The following is a 21,333-nucleotide window of genomic DNA, read 5'->3' on the forward strand; positions in this document are numbered from 1 at the left end:
TTTCTATAGCATCAAATTAAGAAGTTGGTAAATCAGCTTTTCTGAGGCTGAAAATGTAGTACTCCACCAATACCAGTACTATGAGCGACAAACAGGGAAGCCAAATGTATCTCCCTACAATAAGTCTCTTCCAAGCCAAAATTTTACCTGTAAGCTTGTCAAGGCCAAGATCAGGAAATTTCAGATTCTAAAGCAGTGTACTAAACTGTGCTCACTGTTACATAACTACTACAAATCCAAGTTTTAGAGAATTTTACACTTCCTGTGATAAAAGCAGTTGTGAAAGATGAAAAAGATAACCCCAGAAAATGTTCTCTTCTTTGGTGCTATAAAATTATACACTGTAACAAACAGCCACTTTCTTAAATGCTTCTAAACCCACACTAAGAAGTAGAATGTATCAGAAAGATACTCGCCATACTCTGAGATGCAAAAGAAAGAGAAGTGAGAGTAACCAAAAAAAGAGATGGAAAAGAGGAGTGATGCAACAGCATCAAAATCCGAACTGGGGAAACAAACTAAAAAAAAAACAAACAAACAAACAAAAAAAACAACCACCAAAAAAAATATTTCCAATTTATAAGTTGTGATTCTTTATACTTTTGCTACCTCCTTTCCATTACTACTGGTGGGCCCTCACAGGAAGTAGTGTAACACATGCACAGCAACATTATTAAGTAATAGAAGTGGTTACATCAGCATCTTCTCCTGTAAGAAATATAAACACAGGTGACAGCAGGGGCTATATGAACTGTACAAATGCAGTTGAGGAGAGTGGCATCACCTGCAACATTCTTCAAAGATGGGGCAAAATATGTGTGTGAATTGGGGTTAACATCAGCGGGGTTTTTTTGTATTTACAGAGCTCAGAAAAAGCTACTACATGTCTTGAGAAAAGTGTTGCAAGAGTATCAATGCCTAAATATCTAATTGATCATGATAGTTTTAATGCAAAAAAAAAGATTCTATCATTAAAAACAAAACAAAAAACCCCAACACTTCCACATTGCAACTCTGGATACATTTCTTGAAACAATCAGATCATGTGTCAGAAGGCACTGCAGGTAATCACAGGACACTACATTTTTCATCAGACAACATCATCAGAAACTCTTCATTTCAGTGATCTACACTCAAGTTCAGTCTGTGAAAACATTTTTGAGGCTAAAAGTTTCTAGGAATGTTAAATGTTATATACAGCTACCAAAAGAGGAAAATAACATTCCATAAATGAAAGCCAAAACTACTTACGTTTCAAAACAGCGATCCACATTGTCTGACATCAGAAGTAGCATGCACAGCTGTTCCAGTGCTATTAGCTGCATATCCCTTTCATCTCCCTGCCCCATCTGCAGCCATTCCAGCAACGTGTCTGGGTCCACATCTGCCATGTTGGTTTTTTAAATTATAAAAAAAAAAAGCTGCCTCCACGTAATTTAAAAAGTACCAAAAATATTCTTTAAATTGTTCAAGCCAGCCTAACTTAAGCACAATTAGTATCTCTCTTCAGCCAGCCCCAAGCTTTCGTAGTTTTCACCTAGAAAGAAAATGTAAAAATAAATAAATAAATATCATTATCATCACAGTCTTGTCTTTACACTTTTTGGATCTCCTCCTTTCTAAATCATATGGCACATTTTTGAGTTGACATTAAGTTCTGCATATTGGATCAGCAATTTTTTTTTTCAAGCTTCATACGTGAGCAAACAGTAATGAGTTTGTTCTGCTTCACTGCAAATAAATCTCTAGTTCTAGCTGACAATCAAGCAAGACTTAGAGCCTACTCTTGTTTACAGGATAACTCAAAATTTAAACTTAAGTAGAAAAACTGCGCTTAACAACCCTCTGTATATTCTAAAAGTTAATATAAAGACCAACTGTGCTGCCCTGCCTACCCCCTTTCTTTTAGTATCACTTTATAGGCATCCAACTTTCTGAAAGATGGATTACCTCCTCACTAAAGTATTCAAATACAGAAAGACATCAAATGCCACATTTTAAATACAAGCCTACTAAACAAAAAAATTGAGACTTGCAGAATCTTTGCGAAAGTTGTATTAATCTTTCATCTTTTAAACAGCATTCAAACACATGGACAGTAAGCTTTTTAGGTCAAAAGATAAAGACAATTTAAGTCTCATTTGCATTTTCAAGAATTAGGGGGTTGTTGGGTTATTTCAGAAAAAAATATATCTAACCCATAGCTTTTAAAAAATGCAAGAATAACTCAAATAATTCATGTACATATAAGGAAAACAACATTATTTGTTGGCCCAGTGCCATAGTTGTACATGTAAGCTGAAGACCAAAAAAGTCCCTTTAGAATGTTAAAGAGATATTTTTGACCTATGTGCTTGGTCTTTACTTTGTGTTTTACTAAGGCTCAAATTCACCTCCCACATCTATGAACACAGCAAACATGAGTGTTTTCATAGAAAAACTAAACTGTTACAAACCAATCTCCGCAACTAAATATACAAGAAAAAAATTGACTCTTTTTAAAATATAGCTTCCAAAAAAAGGAGGTTTACCAAACTCCTAGGTAAATATGAAAGACTGGACTGCCTCCCTACAAATTGAGGGGAGGCAGGAGGGAGAAGCTCGATCCGGGCAAAGTCTACCTACTTGTTTACTTGCTGCTAATGAGTTAATAGTTAAAAAATAACTCCATCAAGGGCACATCTACAAAGTGAATCAGAAATTGGTATTATATGGAGAAACGTACACTGAATCAGCAGTGCTGTTTCACAATAGCTTCGAACTTAGAGATGTGACAGAAGTACGACAGATACGATTTTTTTATAGTTTAGAACTGTAATGACACTACAGGTCACTCAATCGCTGCTTGCCAGTTCTGTATTTTGTTATTGCTGCAGTCTCGCTGTAAGAAGTTAATACAAATGCTACTAAATTCATTTTCTGTGCTTTAAACAATGCCTACGGTCCTCCCAGCTGTTTACAGACTGTATTTCCTGTTCCAAGACTGCACAAAACTACTTTCTGCCAGTACAAGTGGGATCGTATTTTAAGTATAGTACTTCTTAAGGAGACTAAATTATTAACCGGGGGGAGGGGGGGGGGGAGGGGGAGAGGAAAGCTACAGAAACAAGAAAATTAAGAGGTACAGCGAAAGTGGGGCAAGCTCAACACAGGCACCTGCTGTTCTTGCACCCCAGACGGGCTCTAACCAGACGGAAACGAACCACCGAGCAGAAAACAGAGCACGGCGAGAGGCCGGGGCTCCCAGGAGAGCCGCACCAGAAAAGGGGCCAGGCCGCAGCTCCACGCATCCCCCACCGCCCGGGCCTAGGCGCACACACACGCCCCAGCGAGGCCCCAGGCCAGCCGGCGGGGATGCGGGGCCCCCTCCCCACAGCCGGCCTCCCGGGAAGCGGAGCCCCCGCACCGCCGCCCCCGCACCGCCGAGCCGGCGGCGTGAGCGGCTCCCCGGCAGCGCCGCCCCGCTCTGTCCCGCAGCCCCCACGCAGAGATCTCCCGGCACCCGCCGCCTCCCCCGCCCAGCGCCCCGGCCCGCTCGCTCCGGGCCTGCCGACACCGACCCGCCAGGCCCGGACAGCGACGCTCGAGTTCCTGGCGAGCCGCAGGCCTCGCAGGGTGACCCGGCCTGGCGGCTCAGGAAAGGCGCCGTCTCCCCGGCGCCAGCAGAAGCGGCCCTGCGCCGCCCCCGCCGCTCACCTGAGCCTCCCGGAGCCTCGTCGCCGGAGCCGACCCCTCCTCAGCGCCGCGGGGAGACCGGGGGAGAAGGGAGGAGGCGGCGGCGACAACCCCAACCCCAGCCCCGCAGCAGGCGGCAGCCAGCGGCATCCATGGCGCTCCGCCCGGCACGGGATTGGGTGGGAGGAGGGGGAAGGGAGCCGCGCCGCCGCCTGGCGGGGAGGAGCTGGCGCGGCCGAGCGGCCGCTGGGGGCGCTGCGGGAGCGGAGCGGCCGCCTCCCTCCCCCACGCCGCGGGCCCGCCTCGCCACAGCGGGGGAGGCCGCCGGGCCCGCGCCTCCGCGGAGCTGCCGCCGCCGCCACCCGGCCTGCAGCTGCGGCGCGGCCAGGGCCCGGCGGCCTCCCGGGGCGAGGGGAGCCCGGCGGCCTCCCGGGCGCACTGTGCTCGCCCCGGCACAGCTCGCCCGCTCTGAGGGGTGCTTCGGACCCGGCTCCCCCGGCCCGGCGCCAGCCCTGGCAGCGGGGTCCCGGGGACCCCCCGGCCGCCCTCAGACGGCCGCGGCGGGGCCTGGGCCTGCCTGGGTGCCCGCCGGCCAGCGCCTTGGCTGGCCTTTCCCTGGCTGCGCGGGGATTTTTGTTTTTATGGTTACCGGTCATTTTGTTCCATGCCGTGTTCTGGTTATCTACTGCGTTCTAGTATACGGGGAGGGGGTCTCACACCTTGCAGGCCCCGCTTTTTGGCCCACCAGCGGCACCCCCGCTGAAGGGGCTGTGGTGAACGGATTTAAATGTTGCAGTCATGGGCCTTTCAGAGCAGATGTAACTTGCCCTTGTAGTGAATTTGAGATGCTGCAGCTCTGCTGTGTGCCCGAGTACGCATGTCGCCAGCTGCTGTGCCTATGATCACAAAAAAAACCCCAAATTGCTATAAATTTAGATCCAAGGGTTAAAAGGACTTAATAGCAAACTACTATAATTTAAAATGAAGGACTAAAAGCAAAGGATCTTCAAAATAATTTCCTTCTCTGTAGGGTGACACGCATTTTTCTAAGGAATTTAAGCTTATTAATGTAAGTACAGTAAATAAGATTATTGTACATTTGAATGTCACTCCTACCTACCTCATAGATGTTTCCTGTAATTAGAAGGCTAACACCACACACTGAACAAAAAGGCAATGGTACTCATGCTTGGTTAAAACTTACTGAATGCAGAAATTTTTATTGTTTGATGTTGTAGTAACACATCTAGAAAGTGCTGTCTTTACTGCTTCAGTTTCTTTCAGAATACAGGGACAGCAGTTCCTTTGTTTCTGATTCCTAAGGCAGCTTAGCCTTTCTGTCTTACCGTATTATGTCTCTCTTCACTGCCACTCATTCCAGCCCTGCCAGGATTTACGTGTGTATCCTTTGCCTATGCTTGTCCTTCAGAGGTCAGCAAGACTTCTTATATGCTTAAAGATAAGGACATGAGGCAGTAGGATGACTGAGTCTGCAGTCTTTAAATTTAGAAGCTTGATCTTTCACTTTCACTGTTGCAGAAGCAGCAGCAGAATTAGGCCAAATTTATGAGAACCGCATCTCCTAAGTGGCCTTGCTCCTGTTGCACAATGCTAGAACAGTTTCCTTTGCTTTTTATCGTGGAGAGAAGTTTCAATTAAAGCCACTTTATGGATTTCTTGTGGAGACCAAAAATAAATGCTAATTTTCAATTGTAGAGTCCAAAAACTTTGAAATCAAACAAATGTTTCACTCTTTTTCACATAGGCTGCAATTTCTGAATCATGGTTATCAAAATACAGATAGATTAAGGTACAAAGTTGAAAGTTTAAATATTGTACATGTAAAGATACAAATCATAGATTTTAAATACTGTTAAGGAGTGCAACACTTAAAAATACTGCACGTAGCTTTCAGTGCTGTACATGTTCATGTCTAAATGAATAAACATAAATGCTTCCATGTCCTGTTGCATTAATTGCCCAATTTGATACAGCTTTTTTTTATATTAAAAGAAGTGTATCAAGTAATGTATTACAGTTTTAGTCATGAATCAGGATTTTTTTTTCATTGTGATACATTTGTAGTATTTAAGTGTTCCTCAGTGATTTTTGTTCCTCATTATAAGCTTTCTTCTCCCCAGAATGAATCTGAAAAAGAAGAAATGATTTGCTGACTAGATAATCTCTGCTTTATATATGCTTACAATAAATATGTTCACAGTCTGATTAATACTTTTTCCACTTCATGTGCTGACTGGACATTCAAATTATTTCTGACAATTGTCAGAGAGTACCCCAGTGTGATATATCACAGCTATTGACACCCCTGAAGTTACTGTCTCAGACTCCCTTTGTGTACAGGACTGATACAGGCTGGTAGTACCTCTTCAAAAGTGACTGCTCTCTAACATTTAGTAAGAAGGAAATCACTAGCAAATTAAAGAGTACAGGCAGCAGATAAGAAAGGTGTAAGAACTGCATGAATCATTTATGCAGAATTATTTGCTTTCACTTGAATTTTCACACAAAGTTTTGTTCAGACCCCCAAATTCCCAGCCTGTGGCTCTCATGGGGTTAGTGCTAGGCCTAAGCATACGGTGGAAGAAGCACTTTGCATGGGTTAGTGCAGCCAGAAGGGGAAGGCCAGTAATGCCATATACTGAAATGACAAGTAATAGAGCTTGACTGCCAGTTGCTTTGAAGAAAATCATTCTGAGCATCACATGAAACTTGCAAAACCACCTACGGTTCCCCATACTTGTACAATGTACATATTATGCATTCAGTTAGAAAATTATCTAAATTCTAGCACCAGCTGACACACACTTCATGTATGACCTTGGCCTAATCCCTTAATCACTGCGTTTCCTCCTTTATAAAAAAAAACAATATAGTAATGCTGGAGTCAGAAATGTCTTCGCATTTGTGGAACTGTGAGTTGCTGAGTCATGTTACTACATTAAGTCTTAAATAATACTATAAACCAGAATTCCTCTTTATGACTACACTTGAGCAGATCACACATGTAGGTGACTGAGGATGCTTTTGGAAATTAGGTCACATAAGGTCAACATAGATTGACCCTTGTAGAGCATGACAGTGACCGATGACCAGCATTTTTGCTGCGTATTTAGCTGGAAATTAAATCTTGTTTTTAAAAGAGAAAACATCAGTACAATTACAGGCATAGTATTATATCAGGAACACATGAGCCACAGAGAAATGTGCCGTGGGGGGTAGCAAGGGGCAGGGGTTGGAGGGCTGTGGATGCAGAGAGCTTCTGAGGCATGTTATAAAGGAAACCCCACTTGAGACAGCTACTTGGTAAGAAGACACTGCAGGTGTTCTCAAGAGGATTTGATTTTGTCTAGAATTCTGCAGAATCTTCTTGGGATGGAAAAAAAAACCCAAATTTTTTTTTGCTTATAGCTCAAAGAAAAATCACATTTAGTACTGCTTTTATATGATATTCAGGCTGGTGTTTTCTGTATGGTTTTACCTGGTATCAGAAAGAAAAATCTGTTGGGGTACTTTTGGTGTCACGGTGTGATAGTAAGGATTGTAAACTTCAGATACGAATGATTGAGCTTTCGTTACAGCAAATACAAACTAGCCAAAAATCAAACTTAAATACACCTACAATTAAAACAAAACAAGAAGTCTCAGATTACACTGTATATTTTTAATTGATACGGAAGCTAGAACCTAGTATGATTGATATTTGTCTTAGCAATACTGCCCACATCTGTACACATGCCAAGTCGTGTACAAATACATTCCAAAAATATCACTCCTCTGGAGTAAATAGATCAGAGGGTGACATATGCAGGCCCTGAATACCTCCACAAATTTAATTGAGTGGTTTATGCTAAAGGCCAGTGCTGTGCCCAGCCAAATAAACCAGGATATTTACGGATTATTTATTCATTTGCTTTAACACTTTTTTCTCTGCCACCCACACAATACTGTAGTAGAAAACACTGAAAGTTCCTACTCCTCCAGAAACAAAATATGAATAATTTCATACACGTTTCATTTTTTTGATATTGTACTTGTAAAGAAAAAGTAAGTGTTGACTACACATTTCAAAGCAAGGAGGTCAGATATTACAGAAAGTTCCTTGCTGTTTTAGGCAAGGTTTAGTTTTACAGACTTTGGCTATTTAAACTTGTTCTTAAGCATATCATTATAAATAGTTTCTTCAAGAAAACCTTTTTTGTTTTCATGCATAAAATGCAGTTGGTAAAAGCTTTTTTTATTTAAATCCTCCTATGTTATCATGGTCTCTTCTTAGCCACTTCACTGTTGCACAAGCCTGGAGAGCACAAACACAGTGTCAGTGCCTTGACCCTGGGTTTTGCAGCCCTGGCAGTCGCCAAACAGTTCTGTGCCCACTGTGCAGCGCGGCATGTTTGCAATGCACGGCCTTACGCAACCTGCTGTGGCAGGCACTGTGTGAGAGGTTGCCTCTTGCCGAGTCCGAGTGTTGCAATGACACATGTTGATGTGGTGAGCGCATGACTTACGATGACGTGATAAATGTGTGAGTGACATGCAGGTGGCCTGTGTTTGTGGAGGTACAGGGCTGAGTCATTGCTCTTGTTAGGCTCCTCCTCAGCAGAGCGTCAGCTTCCCGGAAGGTTCTTATCCTCAGAGCTGAGTGAAAGAACGTGAACATGAGCAGAGGAGCATGATTTTCAGAAAACTGTAAATACTCCAGAATTTCTTCTTTCTGAAATTATTGTTCATCACCATATACATTATAGTGCTTCTTCCTAAGTAAACTCACCTATGTGGTTTGTTTTCTTTTCTTTTCTTTTCTTTTCTTTTCTTTTCCTTTCTTTTTGAACGATAAGTTTACTTTTTTGGTGTTCCAGGCTAGGGAATGAGAAGTGGGTAAACTTTATATCACTTAACTCCTTTTACCTCAGTTTACCTTCAGCTATATCACTTACTTGGACTTAAAATAGAAAATAACCTGCCCTCCCTCATGTCCCTTCCACCTCCGATTGCCAAAGGGAATTGGGCAGAAATTGGGGAACGGTTACCAATTTCAGGCTGTTAGCTGTACCCCATCCACCAGTAACACAGGCAACGGCAATAAATCTCAATCCAAGACAAGTGCAAGGACAGATCAGTGACTCAGGGCGCAGTATTCCTTTCTGTTTTTAATGGCACGGACTAGGTCATAACTTTCTGAATCAGAAGATTTGGGATTTGTTCCTCCTTCTGGTTTTACTCCTTGTTATGGGAGTAAAACACATGTAATCCTAGCAAGCACCTGATGTGGCTCCCTACATTTTGGTGCAGTATTATAAATGAATTTAAATGATCTGCGCTGATGAGAAGACTTACAATAAGAAGACAGTGTCTTCATCACCAAATGAGTCTATATTCTGGGGCTAAAGAAAGCCCAGCTACTTAGAGTTTTATTGGAAAGAGTAATTTTTACAGCGTTAAAAGCTTACTAATGCCTTTTACTATTCTTGTAATGAAATTATGCCCTGTTCACCGTTGTTGAATGTCTTGACATGCAAAAAGAAGAAACAGTCTCAAGCTCCTAAAACCTGAATTTCTGGATTAGTTGCTAGCTGGAAAGAGCTATATCCTTCACTGAAAACTGGGAAAAACCCACCAACAGAATATTATGGTGGAACATGGCAAAATTAAAGGCCAATGCTGTCCTAGGGCACATGAGACAGACAACAAAAAATTGTATCGTTTACTAATGAAACAGGAAAACTTTCTTGCCCCACTGATGGCTCTTAGGGAAAATGGGAAAGCACTGTACTTCACTATTGGTTTGTTCAATCAGGAAGATAATCTGTGCTCTTTGCAAGCTTGATTAAGCTTTGGACTGGGTGGTTTGTGGGAAACGTGCCACTCAAATCCTTGTCAGAAGTCATGAAATTACTTTTTTTAGAGTTGCAGTAGTGAGATGAAACCAGGTTTCTGCAGATCCTCAAGTCTATATTTCTGCAAGGGAAGAATACACATTCCTTAAGGAATATATTACAAGTAGTAAACTGTGTACCTGATTTTCTTTTAGTTAGTTCTTAACAATAAATGAAGATCACATTGTGCATGTATTGGGGTTTTTCCTTCACTGTAACATTTGGACTTATTCCCAGGCTGCAAACTGTATTAAATAGAACTGGCTGAAAATGGGAAAATGGTTTTGCAAAGAGAGATGAAGGACTTTTTGTTTTGACAAGATTGATTTTCATTCTTTGCCCATTGCTAGTGAATGCAGCAAACAATGCTGGGGGGATTCCTCCTGTCTTCTTAGCTTTACTTTTCCTTTTTTCAAAAAAAAAACCTTCAAGTTTTTTTGAACTTCCATAACAGAAGTATTTTAAAAAGAGCAAAAATAACCCCCAAAGCTGAGAGCTCTGAAATTCATTCTGTTATGTTGGATGTAAGAAAAAGGATGAGAAACACAATCCTTCCCAGGACATTAAAAACAAATTAATACATTCCTGTTTAGAAAATATCTTAGAAGAAACAGGTTTCGAGTTAAAAACTTGTATGTCTCAAATATTGGATTAAGCAGCACCTCTGGCAGAAGAAAAAAAGCGGATATACAGCAATGAAGACTCAAAGCATTACCCTTGCTCACTACATTTCAAATTGTGTCCCAGGCCAATTACAGAAAATCTTTTTAATCTGTTAGTAGGGAGCTTTGTGGCAGAGCTGCATGTTTGCAGGAGAATAAGTAGCCATGGGAGAAAATGAGTATAAATACAAAATTATTAGCCTAAGAGCTTTCAGTTAACTAACATAACCATAAGCAAAATTATACTTTCTTCTTAAGGCATATAAGGTATGGTTATTGACCTATTTTTGAAAGTTTCACCACCTGTGTTTTAACTCTGTAGAAGTTCAGAGAGCCACACGATGGGTGAGTGAGTAGCACAGGATAAATGATTCATACCCATTTTTCTTGTTGTAACCTACGTTTTGCCTTTTGGACATGCATTGACTTATGCTGTAAGATGGGATTTCCGTGAACAGGTCCCAGATTACTCCAGCTACTGCGCGAGATTCTGTATTTCAGTTCTTGTATACTTGGTATCAATACCTGACAAAATGAGGCTAGCTGTACAGTAATGATCTAATCCCAGCCCAGGCTGCTGTGGCTGGGCTTTTAATATCGGTGTCCTGTTTGCATTGACTCGTAGTTGTATATGGTAAGACACCAGCAGTAGTTTGTTATGCAAGCATGTTGTACATGTTTTTACTATCAGTTGTGTTATAGGGTTATATTTTTACACCGTAAAACATCAGCTCATAGGGGTTTTGCTGTCTGTATAAATGTCTGTGTAAACACTGATCTGAGTGGACACAGGTAACTTATTAATGTGACTAAGTATTGTGTGCCTGAGCCTGCATCAAAGCAAGAATGTACTCTACCCAGTTTTTTCACACAGTGCCAGCCTTAAAATCAGGAGGCCAAATTATCTTTGTGAAGAAATGCCGTTCTGCTGAAGTCAATAGGGCCTCACTAGTCTGGGCCAGCGTGCAGTTTGGCTCAAACACTAACGCCTGTTGTAAGAGTTTAGCTGAATGGAGTCTCCAGGAATATGAAGTTTTGTATGGGATTCTTAGCAGCCTTGACATTTTAAGGTCAGACCCAGACACTGAAGCACTTGAACTAGACATTTTGTTTCTAATCTATTTCCAACAAAAGATTAATCCACCAGAGTCCATGTCATACAATAACTCTTGAATCAATAACACAGTTCCCTGGTATAGAATTAAGCTCAACAGATCCAGTGGCAGATCTCATCTGTTCATTTAAGGAGCAGCACGTTGCAAAGGGTACAAGTAGTTTAAAGAGTACAAAGAGCTGACAGTGCATTTGTAGACTTTCTGCTTGTATTTCAGTGAGAAGCATTGTGATTGCCTCTTTCAAGCCAGTTTTTAGGGAATGTCAGAGTTATTTTGATAGAGAAATGTTACCTGCTTAGAATGTGTTCTCATAGTAAGTGGTATGCTGGATTGATGATGTCAGCAGTTATTGTTGGTGGAAATACTTGTCTACGTCATTTTTGCAATGTCATTTCATGTAAATTATGTTTGTATGTAATTACAGCTCCTTGACTACAACAATTAGTCCATGTCCCAGTCCCTGCTCTGATGAGAGAAGGAATAGCCTGCGGCTGCTGAATCTTATGTTAGTGATTCCCAAGTATTTCATAGTGGAGGATCAGTGTCATTGGTAGGAATTTTTAATACTGAAATATTGAAAGGCTCCAACTGAGATTCAGGCACACATGTGTGATAAGACACCTCCACCCCAGAGTTTACAGCAAACAGAAAATTCAAAGACTACAGAGCAGATCAGAGAGTAACGTAGTCCATACTGATAAGCTGCTTAACTCTGAAGTCCCACACCCCCATTTCTACACGTTAGTGGTCTCCAAGCTGTACTGAGCTAATGCTTTTTTTCCTTATGCAAAGAAAGCCAAGAAGTTCTTTGTCAAGAGAAGCATCTGCACTCCATATGGATTGTGCCTGTAAACTAGCCTGCATCTCCTGGCCCAGGGGTAACCACTGAGACAAGGAAAAGACACCCAGAGGAAAGGATTCTGTCCCAGCACTGAAAAGAAAGGGAGCACAGCTGGAAGGGAGCTGCCCTTCCCAGCATCACACCAGCTCAGAGCTTCTTTCCCTATTGGGAAACCTAGATAACAAATCAAAGCCAGAATCCAGTCCTGTCTCACAGGCAGGGCTGGTACCTCTGCATAGTAAGACGGGCCAACATTTAGCGTTGCTAGCAATTCAATGGGAAAGTACTAAGCAATGCTTTGAGAAAAACAGCTGATTACTGGCCACAGAAGTCATATGCAAATATACTTGCAAGTTATCTCAAGCACGTAAGCTCAGAAGGAAGAGTTAAGACAGAGCTTTAGAGGTAAACTCTGCCCTCCATCACAATATTGTGCCCCACCAATGTACGAAATTCAAGATGAAATCAGTAGGTGTTTGTGCATGTAGCTGTGGGCAGAAATCAGCCCAAAAGCACATTTGAAAGTCAGAGACTTCCTCCCGTGGTGCTAGGCAAGAAAGATGAGACTTCTGTGTTCAGGGTCAGGCACCTAATGTGTACTTTAGCAAGAACTATGCTGTAGCAACAGGATATCCTGTTTTAAATAATAAAGATGATGAAAGACTTCAAGATTGTAGCCCCATCTGCTCTTCTTCTTTACCTTGATTAACAGTTATGGTAGGCAAGAAGATCCTAAGACTGATACCCTGATGTCTCCTAAAACAGTTACAAGAGGCAAGTATCAAAACATTCTTAGCTGTAAAGTAGTACACAACTCTGTCTCTCCTATAAGCTGAATGTCTGACTCGTTACTGTTTTCCAGTGCTAACCCATAGCTCCTGTAGGATAATTTGCTCTGACACAGCAGTTTTAGACACCCCATATGGCTGCTTTAGTTATGCAGCAGAATTTGGAATATAAGGAGTCTGTGTAGTTATCAAATCTAATCTGTAAATCACAGCTATTGTAGGGACATTCCAAAACAACAGAATTTGAAAATGCCATCACCATTGCCATGCATCGGCATTCATCTCTTTTAATGAAAAGGTAGCTCATTAGAATTGTACCATGAGGTACATTCCACATTTATCTTAAAAAAAAAAATATAAAAAATGGCACCCTAGGTTAGTATGATATTAATATAGCTGAATTCTATATAAGGTGGTGCTGACTCTTGTTAACTTTGGGTTTGTTTCATTCCCCACCCCCTTCTGTAGCAAATTTAAGCAGCTTTTTGCAACTTTTTGCACAGTGCTGGTGCATACCGACACTTCCTGGTTTAGCTCAGTGATGCTTGATGTTTTATGCTGCTAGAGTAAGAAGCACTAATCACAGATGAGGTCTGAAAGCAAACCTAATAATTAATATTAAAAGCAATTCTGTCAGTATGAGTTGTGATTTATAACAACATAGAACAGCAGACTAAAATCATGCAAAACTTGATAGATCTTGGACTGCTGATCTTGCAATATGTAGTTGCGTTAGAGAAGGACATTGAGGATTCTCGTCTGGTGGCTCTAGACATTGATAAGACTGGCAAATGAATTTAAATGTTTGATTTAATTTTATTAGTAGAAATTATGTAAATAAAAATGATCCTTCCAGTGTCACTTCACAGTGCTGCTGCTGGGTTTCCTTTCAGGTAAGCCTCTGCCAGTAGAGCCATTGGGCACAGCCACTCTTAAGACCAATCCTGACTGATAAAATGTCGTTTTTCCTCTGGCCTTTTCCTGTCAGGAGCGGAGCGTGTCTGGGACGGCAGCAACACCTACCCCACTACTCCCTTGCCAGAGCTTCCCATTCCCTTCGCTCGTACCCGACACCACTAACATCAGCTCTCTCTGTGGGGCAGTTTTCATGGGAGTTTAAAGGATTTTTAAGGAAACACATTTTTGCCTCTGCAGTGCCTTAAATAGCTCTTCTCCAAAATTATGACTTACAGGGAGAAAATAGTTCGTTGGGTTTTCCATCCTTCAAACATACCTCTCCCGCATCGTCCTTCAAATGACAGGCACATCCCACATGGAAACTTCTTTTATTAAGATCAAGCAGAACTGAGGGGAGGAAGCCAGGAGCACAGAGTACCCCCCCCCACCTCACAGGCATCTGAACCCAAGGACGGGTTTTCCTCTGCCACAACCCCACAGGCTGCTGCTTCCCCTCCTCTCCCAGCAGGACGATCGCTCGGTGGGTCTGTGCGGTACCTTCGGGCCCGGGCGGGCTGTGTCTACCTGGTAGGCTACTGCAAACACTTCTCCAAAAAAACTAAGCCATTGAATACCAATGATATAACATTTCTGAAAATTAGCCCCCTCGACTACTTTTTTTTTTCTTCCCAGAAACCATGCCGTGTCTGAGTCCCTTTTGCAGTAAGTTCAGAATTTTCCTTTGCAGTCTGTCCAATCTCTTCTCCTCCCTTTCTCCCATTTCCACTCCAGACTAAGGCTTACATGCAAAGTAACTGTCAATTCCAGCAAATTCTAGTATTTTAAATGGAGGTTTGGCTACCAAAATGTTCAGATGTAATTTAAATCACGCTGAAGTGTTGCTCAGGGTGTCGCTTTCAGAGCCATTGGGTCAGAGTGCCCTTCGGGGGATAAGCTGCTGCTCAGCCTCATGGCAGCCTTCAGGTCAGACCAGATGTCTGAAGCGAGCAGTAAGTGGTGGACCTGAATGAGGAAAAATAATAACACATTTTTGTCTGCTTCAACACTTCAACCACTTCCACAAACTTCAGCTTGAAAACCAAAGAATATCAGTGACCTGAGTAAACGTAAGAAGATAAAGGTGGTCTCATTCCCACCCCATCATGGAACTGTCCCATCTGTCTCTTTGATTCTAATCTCTCCTGAACAAGGAGTAGTGTGATTTTAGACCAAAAAAAACCCCAGGAAAAAACCTTCCCTACACTTCCCTTATGTAAACACTTTACCATATAGTGATAAACAGTCAAATTTCTCAAACTGACAAGGAACGTCAAATTGTTATTAATTTTTTGGAGGTTTCCAGTGACCCTTTTGTTTTCAGAATGCTGTCGTCTTTGTTGCAATGTTAATTACTGAGAACTTGTTCACCAGCGCTAGTGATCTGGTGATTAGGAGTCATCAGTGACTGAATTGTAGTTCAGCTAAGTAATGGGATAAACTTGGATTTATAAATGGGAAAAGTTTAAAAGCTCAACGGCTTCATAATTATCATTCTGCAGTGGAACGACTCTGTTATCAAGGTCAATTGATCAGCATTGGTGTAGCTGTGAATGGATTCAGGGGCTTTGATTTCTAGAGCATTTGCTAAGGAGCAACTGTTAGGACGAGCAACTGTTAGGACTTCTTGGATAGCCTGTGCAACAAATATCTTTGCATGACAGTAACTGGCGAGGCCTGCCTATATGTCTATATAGGTGGATAAAGCGGGCACTTTGCGAGCAATTAGACCTTCTCTCAGGTGGGGCTGGGATGGGGGGACAAGCGATGGCACAGCGATGTTCATCTCAGCAGGATGTTTTCTCTGGCACCTCCATGATTCGTCTCCATTTTCCCTCTCCCCCCAAAAGGGTGACAAACATGCTCCTTTGTGCCTTGGAAAATCAGTTCCCTCCTCAGGCCCTGCTGCGTGCAGACTGTGCTATCAGCAGCTTCCATTTCTTCAGAACCGGGGAGCAAGAACAAGTTCTAATTAAAGGCTGAGGCATTTAACCTCTCTTCCCTGCCCTGAAGGAACGAAGCTGTTGCCAGCAATTACAGGCAGCTGGCAGTTCCCTGGATCCCAGTAAGCAGGAACCAGTAAGCAGCTCCGGTGCCATGTACCTGCTCCGGGAAAGCGGTGGTGACAGACACCTCCCGCCTCCTCCATGTTCCTTCTGGCCTCTGAATGGTCTTCAGTTCCAAAGGCTGCTGGCCAGTTCAGGTCAAAATCCTCACCTAAGAACAGTGGTGAAAAATTTGCGATTCAAGTAATGCCTTATAAGTTATTTCAGAATCTTTTAATGAAAAAATACCAAGTGTGTCCGTACGGATACTGTAACCAACGCTGAAAAGGCGAGGGGAGCTGGGGTATGCGCCCGCTGTTGCGGCTAGCGAGTTACTTCACTTCAAACTTGTCTTCCTACTTTGCATAGTATTTAATCTTTGCGTGTGTGTGTAACCAACAGTGCTTTCTGATGCACTTTCTGTCACGACGGTGACTGTTTTCGTGGTTTACTTAGAGACCATATAGAATGTGATCCAGTCGTGGCCGCTTTGCATATTTTGTTAACGGGTACAGATTCCCAGTACTGCATGCAAGCAACCTTGTATTACTTTTCATAGTAATGTCATTAACTTGTCTCATCCTTTGCTGCTAGTACAAAGTATTTTGCTTTGATTTACATGGATGGTTGGCAGTTTCTTTTTTCCCTGATGATAAATAATGGGCAAAACAAAACAGAACGAGCAAAGCTAATGTATCATAAAACTGTGTGAGCTTTACAAATCAGAGTAGTTTAATTTGTAAAATTTTATAGGATTTCAGTCAACCATTAAGCTATGATATCTCACACAGGCCATTTTGAAGCAATAAATCAATCAGTAACTGATTTAACTATTATTTTTCCTTCCTTCTTTTACTACCCATGCCCATGCCTCTTGTTCTGCTTCCCCCTTCCTTCCTCTCTGTCCTGTTCTAACCCTTCAGCATTTGTTTGCTTTGAAAAATAATCTCTCAAGAATAGCTATGCTTCCTCTGCAGCCTTTGTATTTGCTCCTTCGCTGCTGCTTTTTCCCTCCGGCCTGCCCCATCTTCACAGCCATCTCCCTTGCTTCGCTGTCTGGGGCATATTGCCCTCCAGCACTTGCCCCCAGCAGTCACTCAGCAAGTCGTGGCTGGGTGTTGGCTTCCTGAACGTTAAGGAACACAACCAAAAAGATCTCTAACAGTGGGTTGCACTTAGTTCTGGGATATTAGCATGAATGGGAACTGGATTTTAAATACTTGCTTATCTGCCTCAGTTCTTGCACTTACTAGAAAAACACAGATACAAAAAAAAAAAAAAAAAAAAAAAAAAAAGGTTTAGCTGTTTTGGAGGCATCCTGTGTTGTCCAGGTACAGCTTCACAAACCTGGAGTCAGGAGAGAATCTCTGACAGTTAATATATTCATTACCTCCTGAAGGAGAAAATTACAGCACTGAAATGTATTCCTGTAGTTCGTGCCCAGCCCAAGCCAGTGCAGAATACAGTTTCAGCTGCGGACCACCAGCTGTGCAGTTGACCCCCGCAAGAGGCATGGCCGGCTGGAACAGCCAGCTTCCACGCAGCAGCGAGTACTTCATGAGCTGCTATGTCCCCTCTCGTTAACATACCAAAGTCACTGGCAGGTTTTGGTAAATTACACAGAATGAGTAAAGTTCTCTTGTAACTACACAAAGGTGATCTGTCATAAGCAGAGGTGTTGCAGCCACGGTGGTCACTTCAGGCTTGACAAACAGGTAAGTCCCTGCTCCCTCTTCCCTTTTCCTGCAGTAGTCGCCTCATCTTCCCAACCTGCTTCCATGGTCTCAGCACCCTGTAGCCAGTACATCCGACAGCCTTTCCTCTTCTGCCATTGTCAGAAAAGCTCCCGGAGTCTTTATGAATGACCGCGGCTTATCCTAAACCCTTGCAGTACATGGCTCTGAACATTGCTGCAAGTGCACAGCGCTGAGCAGGACACTGTGTGGATAGATCTGTGTGCAATGGCGGGCTGCAGCACCTGCTGCTCTGGAGGACATCAAGGAGAGACATACTTTCCTCATGGCACAGACCAATGTGAAGAACAGCTCGCTTCCAGGTATCCTTTGGATTTATCCACAAAGTCTAGTTGCATTTGACTATGAACAGCCTCAGCATGGACCCAGGCCACTGGCAGCTACTGAGCAACACGCATACACCCAGCCTGGTGATCCTCAGCAGTGGTAGCCACATGGTCCAGGACAGGTGCCTGTGTGAGCAGGTACCTCAAGAAACCTACCCGTAAGGTAGGAAATTGCCCACTTGGAAAAGAAGGTGTTCACTCACAGCTTCCCTGGGTTCGGCTGCCCTCAGCCAGAGAAAACCTCTTTGGTAGTTCACACCATGCCCACCTGGCTGTCTTTCCTCCCTGTAGCTACAGGGTAGGGGTACGGACTTTGCTGCACCCACAAGACTATGTGGGAAAACCAGGACAGAAGGCTGCAAGCCTTTAAGCCCCAGAGTCCGCACATATCTACATTTACTGCATGGTTTAGAGGGTGCCCAGAACTCCAGACGCGTTGTGGCTCCACCTCAAGACCGCTCGTTCTTGAGTACTTCTCTCCAGCTAGCTCAAGAATTCTCATCTTACCAAAGTAAATTATTCACAGATTTGTTGGCCTCAGAAGGCAACGAGGAGGAATACGGGCTAAAAAAAGCCTGTCTACCCTCCCCCCCTCCCCCGACCACATTACTGCATCTCTTGACTCCCTGATAGCTACACATGAGGTTGCACTGTGCCTCAGATCAGAGGTAAAAAACCATTTACTCGGCTTGTCTCTTCTATTACCCCTCCTCATCCCATCCTTGCTCATTTAATAAATACAGCTGATGAAGCATTGCAAAAGAAAACCTGATTTTTTCCTATAGGCAAATTCTTTTATTCCTCTAACTGAATTTCAGGTAAATTCGGTGGCAACAGCTTGAACCAGTTATCCTTGTATCTGTGTTTCCTGCAGAACATGCAGACATCTGCGACAGTTTTTCCTTGGTGTTTGCCATGAACCTTACAAGAGAGAAGATGAGGTTAAGAGCATTTGCTTTCATAATGATAGGTTGTATATTCAAATTGCATAATATTTCTATTTTTAGATACAAATCAAAATTGTTTCCAGAATCCTTGAGGCCTGTACTTCCACTGAAAATGTGTCTCATACAAAACCACCTCCTTTTTTTGCAGAAAACGATACTGAGAACTGAGGCACTAAGCAGAAAAAAACATGCTTGCAAAATTACCATAACTGAATTCTTACCCAGAGAAGGTTATAATAAAAAAAAAAAAAAACCCCAAACCAAGCCCACTAGAAGAAACAGGGAATCTCAGCAATTCCATATTACATTTCATTGGCAGTGAGATAATCAACATAAATTTCAATATATGAATATTAACATCGGTTTTAAAAAATCCAATTTGAAGCTCGACAATTGCAATCCATAAACTTGTAGCTTAGAATAAGATTTCACCAATCTTTGCCATTACTAAATTTAGCTTCTTACCAGCAACTTTTAGAAACAGACTTTCCTCATCTGCAAACTTCTTTATATACATAAACAATACATTTTTCTTCCACTAACTAGACAAATTGGCACACACCCTGATAGGCGTGCTGAGAGCAGCTCTGTTGTGGTGGGTGCTCACCCTCCCAGCTGGTTTTCTCCTGCAAGTGCCGCCATACGGCAGCTGGAGTGCAAGCACACGGGAAGGGGATTTCATCCCACATTCCACCTTCTAGATTCTGATTCTATACTTCATGTGACTGGGATTGTGGAAGTGGGGATAGGATCACAGAGCAAAATTGGTATTTGGCTGCCGAGTGAGTGAATTTGGGTTAAAAAGCCTGCTTTTACTTTGACTTGTTTCTCAGACAAAATCTTCAGCTCCACTTTCGCTATATTTAGATGTCACTTCCCCTTTCGTTATTGTATGTCATAAATCATTTATTCTCCAGAGAATCCAGATTTCAATTTTTTTTTTCCCCCTAAAATGTTAAATCTACTGTCGTGGTTTAACCCGAGCTGGCGACTAAGCCCCACGCAGCTGCTTGCTCACTCCCCCCACAGTGGGATGGGGAGAGGATCGGAAAAGTAAAAGTGAGAGAAGTCATGGGTTGAGATAAAGACAGTTTAATGGGTAAAGCAAAATCCATGCAGACAAGGCAAAGCAAAGCAGGGAATTCATTCATTCACCACTTCCCACCGGCGGGCAGGTGCTCAGCCATCCCCAGGAGAGCCGGGGCTCCAGCACACCTAACAGTTACTTGGGAAGACAAACGCCATCACTCTGAATGTCCCACCTTCCTTCTTCTTCCCCCACTTATATATACTCAGCATGACGCCATACGGTATGGAATATCCCTTTGGCTAGTTCAGGTAGCTGTCCCGGCTGTGTCACCTCCCAGTTTCCAGTGCCCCTCCAGCCTTCTTGCTGGCAAGGCCTGAGGAACCCAGAAATCCTGGGTTTACTACAAACATCACCCAGCAACAACTAGAAACATCGGTGACCTATCAACACCGTTCTCACATTAGAGCCAAAACACAGCACTGCACCAGCTGCTAAGAAGAAAATTAACTCTGTCCCAGCTGAAACCAGCTGAAGAAGTTTATAACTCGACATATGTTTGGCTAAACATAAGAGCCTGAATGCCAAGCAATGCCTAAAACAGGAGAGTGGAATTAAAACCAAAACTGCTCTGTGGAAAAATGAAATCTATGCAAGTTCCTTGAAAATAAACAATACTGCATCAAAGACATCTGGTATCTAAAAAAAAATTCTTTTTATAACAAGTTTGTATCTGTAAGGTTCATTTATAAAAACTTAAATGATAGGGTTATTCACCTGATCTAACTTGCTGTTTTAAGTGTACATAATAAAGCAGAACTCTGAGCACTGGTATTTTTACTACATCAACAAATTCGTTATCTGGATAAATTAAGCTCGCATTTATGTCCTAATTTACAGAAGACATTAATAATTAGCAATGGTTATCCTTATTGAATCATTTTGCTTCTGCATTTAGAATACACAGATATGCTAAAAATGGCCCTTTTCCACACATGGATACAAAACTTGACCAAGAAATGTCAAATCCCATAATTATGCACTTCTCAGTGACTCAGTTGTGAGCCACCACAATGAGACCCTCCAAGAAATCTAGGACTAAGCTCTTCTAAACAACTGTAATTTTTTGCTTTTAACAGCTTTACTTGGTGCTCCTACAACTTGAGCATGCTTCTTAAAAGTTGTTGAGCAAAGTAGGATTTAATCAGATTGTATTATCAACATTAAAAAATGTTAGTGAAAAAAAGGTTATGCTGTTCTTATACGTTACAGAAAATGAAAAAAATCATGACATACAGCTGTTGT

At 42.5% G+C, this 21,333-nt stretch overlaps 1 protein-coding gene and 1 long non-coding RNA gene across 11 annotated transcripts in view; both read right to left on the reverse strand.

Moving 5' to 3' along the window:
* Positions 1 to 3,845, reverse strand: part of HECTD1 (HECT domain E3 ubiquitin protein ligase 1) — a 64,662-nt gene extending 60,817 nt beyond the window's left edge. For 7 of the 10 annotated variants that reach the window (XM_055715896.1, XM_055715903.1, XM_055715895.1 and 4 more), the window contains exons 1-2: positions 3,697 to 3,845; positions 1,252 to 1,537 (exon numbers count right to left, since the gene is read on the reverse strand). In XM_055715896.1, the coding sequence (XP_055571871.1) occupies positions 1,252 to 1,391 (140 nt within the window). In that variant the 5' untranslated portion in view covers positions 1,392 to 1,537; positions 3,697 to 3,845. The remainder of the gene's footprint in view (positions 1 to 1,251; positions 1,538 to 3,696) is intronic. The other 3 variants (XM_055715900.1, XM_055715897.1, XM_055715899.1) reach the window with 1 other exon arrangement.
* Positions 3,846 to 14,244: 10,399 nt separating this feature from the next.
* Positions 14,245 to 19,931, reverse strand: LOC129736479 (uncharacterized). Its single transcript, XR_008733131.1, has 2 exons — positions 16,033 to 19,931; positions 14,245 to 14,895 (listed from the first exon to the last, which is right to left on the reverse strand). It is a non-coding gene; the product is annotated as an uncharacterized LOC129736479 (long non-coding RNA).
* Positions 19,932 to 21,333: the final 1,402 nt, after the last annotated feature.

Source organism: Falco cherrug, chromosome 7 (assembly GCF_023634085.1).
Source record: "Falco cherrug isolate bFalChe1 chromosome 7, bFalChe1.pri, whole genome shotgun sequence".
Taxonomy (NCBI): domain Eukaryota; kingdom Metazoa; phylum Chordata; class Aves; order Falconiformes; family Falconidae; genus Falco; species Falco cherrug.